General features: G+C 37.2%; 1 protein-coding gene across 1 annotated transcript; it reads right to left on the bottom strand.

Moving 5' to 3' along the window:
* Positions 1-2730: 2730 nt before the first annotated feature.
* LOC145498568 (uncharacterized) lies at positions 2731-3716 on the bottom strand. The gene is made up of 2 exons (XM_081478475.1): positions 3513-3716; positions 2731-3363 (listed from the first exon to the last, which is right to left on the bottom strand). The coding sequence occupies exons 1-2, from the start codon at positions 3714-3716 to the stop codon at positions 2731-2733; spliced, it is 837 nt and encodes a 278-aa protein (XP_081334601.1).
* Positions 3717-4319: the final 603 nt, after the last annotated feature.

Here is a 4319-nt window from a genome sequence, read left to right as displayed (position 1 = left end):
ACAAGTGCAAATTGCTGATGATGGTGAATGCAGTGGTTTGTCAAATGTTTCATACCTTTCAACTGCTGCAGTGCAACAAATTGAGGAGGGCTGGATCAGTCACAAGATATGTTCCCTGGAAAAAGCACCAGCATACAGCAGAATGCTCTAACCTACCATGGGAGTGTCAGCCAGGCTTTTTGTCAAATCCATTTTTATTAAATTGCTGATTATAAGTTGTAAATACAGTACAAAGTGTTGTATAATTCTTATCCACAAGCTTAAAAATATGTGCAGTTAAACCGTTTCAAATTTAACAAAATTGCTACAGGTGTACAAGACATCTTTTATAAGATCTTTTTTAATTATTTATTTATTTCTTTATTACCACAATTACAGCAGTTACAATTCTTTTTTCAACAATTAAGTTACAGAAGAATCAATAAAGTCTGTTTTATAGAAGTTAGCAATGACACCATATTGAATTTGAGTAAAGAAAATAGATGTTGTCAGTTCTTTTCTACATACTTATTTAACTTTACGATTTTCCTTAATAATAGCGTTGTCCGACGTAAGATATTAGTTAAAATTTTTTCCTCAAAAATCTTCCATTTTTCTTTAAACAAATTCTTTTCATCCGATTTGAAATATATGTGTTTTTCAGTTTCATATTTAATTAGCAAAATTCTTATGAAGTGACTCAAGGAAGGTAATGTTTCTTTACATCGACAAGTCCACAAAAAAGATTTTCCTAAAATTGCTATGCAATTAAATAGATCCATCTCCTCCTCAAAAGACCCAACAATAACATCACAATATGTATGCAACAGGCTTCTGCAACTCTTGATTTTGCTCAAAATTTTTCAATTAACCTCATGCCAAAAAGAATGTGAAAAAGAACAACCAAGCAAAATATGGGATATGGTTTCTGTTAGCAGATGACAGAAGGTGCAGTTGGGATTAGAAATGTATCCTATTTTACACAGGCGGTCATTAGTAAACAGAACAGAATTCAACGATCTGTATTGAAAGGAGTGTCGTCTCCGGATCAAGCGGTCCGGGTTCGAGTCCTGGACAGGGACACTGTGTTGTGTTCTTGGGCAAGACACTTTACTCTCACAGTGCCTCTCTCCACCCAGGTGTATAAAATGGATACCGGTGAACTTAATGCTGGGGGTAACCCTGCGATGGACTAGTATCCCATCCAGGGGGGAGTAGAAATACTCCTAGTTGCTTCATGCTACAGAAACCGGGATAAGCTCCAGCCTGATGGCCCATTTGGCTTGTATGCAGACTTTACCTTTACCTTATTGAAAGGAGCGTAGATACGGTTCTTTTGCAACCCTCACTGGCAAAAGAAATGCCTTTGAAACTTGATTGTCATCAAGGCTAAATTCTTGCTTTAGCTTGACCCATTTACTTTGCTTTTCCAATTTTTGTTTTACAAGAAAACAGTAATAGTCTTAACATTTAAGACTATCCAAATCAAGAATCACCTTAAAATTGGGTATGTCAACACGCAACTTTAAAGGAACAGATTGCCTTAGGCCTGCCCATAATAAAAAATTGGACCTTATCAATCCCTCACTTCTGAGAACATTAAAAGACTTGATATTTGACTTGTCAAAGAGCAGATCATTTGTATATTTAATATTCATATTAAAATAATGCTTGTAAAAAACACTTTTACCATCAATTTTGATTTCTTTGTTGTTCCATATAAACATTATTTGGATCTACTATTTCTCTTATATTTAACCATGACACTAATAGATACTGATAAAAAATGGATGAAATGTTTATCTGATTTACATCATAATTACACTGAAGTAGAAAAAGACCCCCTTCATTGTCCAAAAGATAATCGAGGCAAGACTTCCAGAAACCTGACGAGTCCTCATGCGCATTAGCCAGCTCAACCTAAATGCTTTTATTATGGTTTCATAATCTATCATTTTGAGGCCACCCTCTTCATGGGGTGCATATGTTGAACTTCAAATAACTTTATCTTTCCTGTTCCATAAAAAAATGAAAAATGAAAAACGAAATTGTTGAATTCTTTTATAACTTCAGACGGAGCTAGGGTATATTAGTTTTGGAAGAATTGCTTTTATAATATTAACCTTGCCATGAATTGACAAACGCCTTGATTTCCATAAATTTATTGCATTTCTGATTTTTTTTTTAGCCTTTGCTTAAAATTCTTCTCGACTAGTATCTGTACATCATAGGTAATGAAAATTCCTAAAAACTTAACACAAGTTTTCCATTTGACTCCAAGTGGTTCATTTTCACAGTTCTGAAGGGAGCCGATCCACATTGCTTCTGTTTTCACATCCAACCTGAGAGAAGATGACAACTCGACAACTGTTGCAAATTACCTTAAACAGTACTTGCTGTGTTTACCCGTGTATAGGTTGACCTTTCTAGACCTAAAAATCCGTCCGAAAATTTGCCCTCAACTCATACATGGGTCAAAACTTGAGATCCAAGCACTAGATCCATAAAAATTGAAAAACTACATTTAAAAATAGATGAGTAACCAGGATAAGACATTTTGAAAAATAGAAAAACGATCTCTGGTTAAAAATGTGTATAAAACGAGCTTTCAACTACCAGTCTGTAGTCTTTAACAAGTAATAGATAGAAAGCGTGAACGTTAAAATATATACTGAGGAAAGTGTGAAAAAACAAAATTATAATAAAAACAATAGAAATGCTTGTGTGTGAGTAAAAATGCTAATGTGAGGTTCAAAATAAAATTGAATATTGTCTTGGTATTTGTTTCGCATTATTGTCAGCATGGTTCATAATTGCTGTGTGCCAGGATTCCAGAGTTTTTCTAACACGGAAATTTCCCTTGTCAATCATGCGTGCACTGTCAAAGTCGATGGAATGGTCGTTTAACCAGGCATGTGAAGCAATGTTGGGACCTTTTTTACAGGTTTTTGTATTTCTAATATGTTCTTTCTTCCCTGTTTGTAAACATCTACAAGTCTTGCCGATATAGCTCCATGGACAATCGATGCATGGGATCTTGTAAACGACATTTGTTTGTAGTTCCGCAGGTGGTCTTGATTTCGGAGAAACAAACTCTTGTTGTAATGTCTTAAGGGGTCTGCTTGTAGTTTGTATTCCATTGTTTCTTAGAAGTCTTGAGAGAGGTTCAGTTAGGCCTTTGATGTAAGGTAAAACTGCGGAGCCAACGTGTAAGTCAGAAGGATCAGCCCATCCAAAGAACATTCCTACCAATTCTTCTGGAGATGGTGTGATTACCGGGGGTGGTTTCTTCTTCAAGATGTTAGATATGACCAATAGTGGGTAGCTGTCCGATTTCAGAGCATCAATGACGTGGATTAATTCTTTCGCTTTTCCTCGGGGGTACTTGGGAGATTAGAAGCACAATTCAGGAGAGTGGTGGCAGTACTCAGCTTGTGTTTCATTTCGTGGTGTGAATAAAAATCCAGATATTGGTCTGTGTGAGTAGATTTCCTGTAAACATCGATGGTTATGACACCACTGTTCCTGGATACCAGGGTGTCTAAGAAGGGTATCTTTGGGTCAATTGAGTTAAGAGTGTCATGAAAGGATGCGACAGAATGTTTCTTTATTGTGACAAAACTATCGTCAATGTAACGCTTCCAGATTTTTGGACGTGTTGAGGAGGCAGTGATGGCTGCTTCCTTGATTATCTCCATGCAGAGATTTGCAACAACAGGGCTAATAGGGCTGCCCATTGCACAACCATGAATCTGTTTGCAGATGGAGTCATTGTAAACGAAATGTTTGAGAGCGTAAAGTCCAGAAGAGAAACAATATCATCTGTAGTGAGGCTGGTTCTTAGATGTAGGGTTGTATCTTCATTGAATTTTGTCTGATGTATTCACAAGCTTTCTTAACCGGGATGGCAGTAAAGAGCGAGACAACATCAAAAGAAACCATGGCTTCGTCATCAGGAATTTCTAGATTAGTGACTTGGTCAACAAATTCACTTGAGTTGGAGACAGAGTAGCAGTTACCCTCTTCAGCCCATTGTCTCCTGTATTGGTTCTGCTCTCTATAACGCATCCAAATTTCTCACGACATCCTGGCACCTATTCAGAACTGTAACGGCTACTGTCTATAAACCATTCAAGGACCGAGTCCGAGAAAGATGGACAACCTGGATGGTAGAAGGAGACAAGACCTTGACTCCAGCTGGAAATGTGAAGGCAGCCTTGTTGACAACTGTGGCTTCATGGGTCTTAGAGGCATGGCAAGATCTACCTGAGGAGATGGTCACACGATTGTTTAAGAAATGTGGAATTTCCAACTCTACTGATGGTACAGAGGATGACATG

This window comes from Orbicella franksi, chromosome 9 (genome assembly GCF_964199315.1).
Source record: "Orbicella franksi chromosome 9, jaOrbFran1.1, whole genome shotgun sequence".
NCBI classification, from domain to species: domain Eukaryota; kingdom Metazoa; phylum Cnidaria; class Anthozoa; order Scleractinia; family Merulinidae; genus Orbicella; species Orbicella franksi.
The sequence above is the reverse complement of the archived record's forward strand: the minus strand, read 5'-3'. Positions and strand labels throughout refer to the sequence as shown.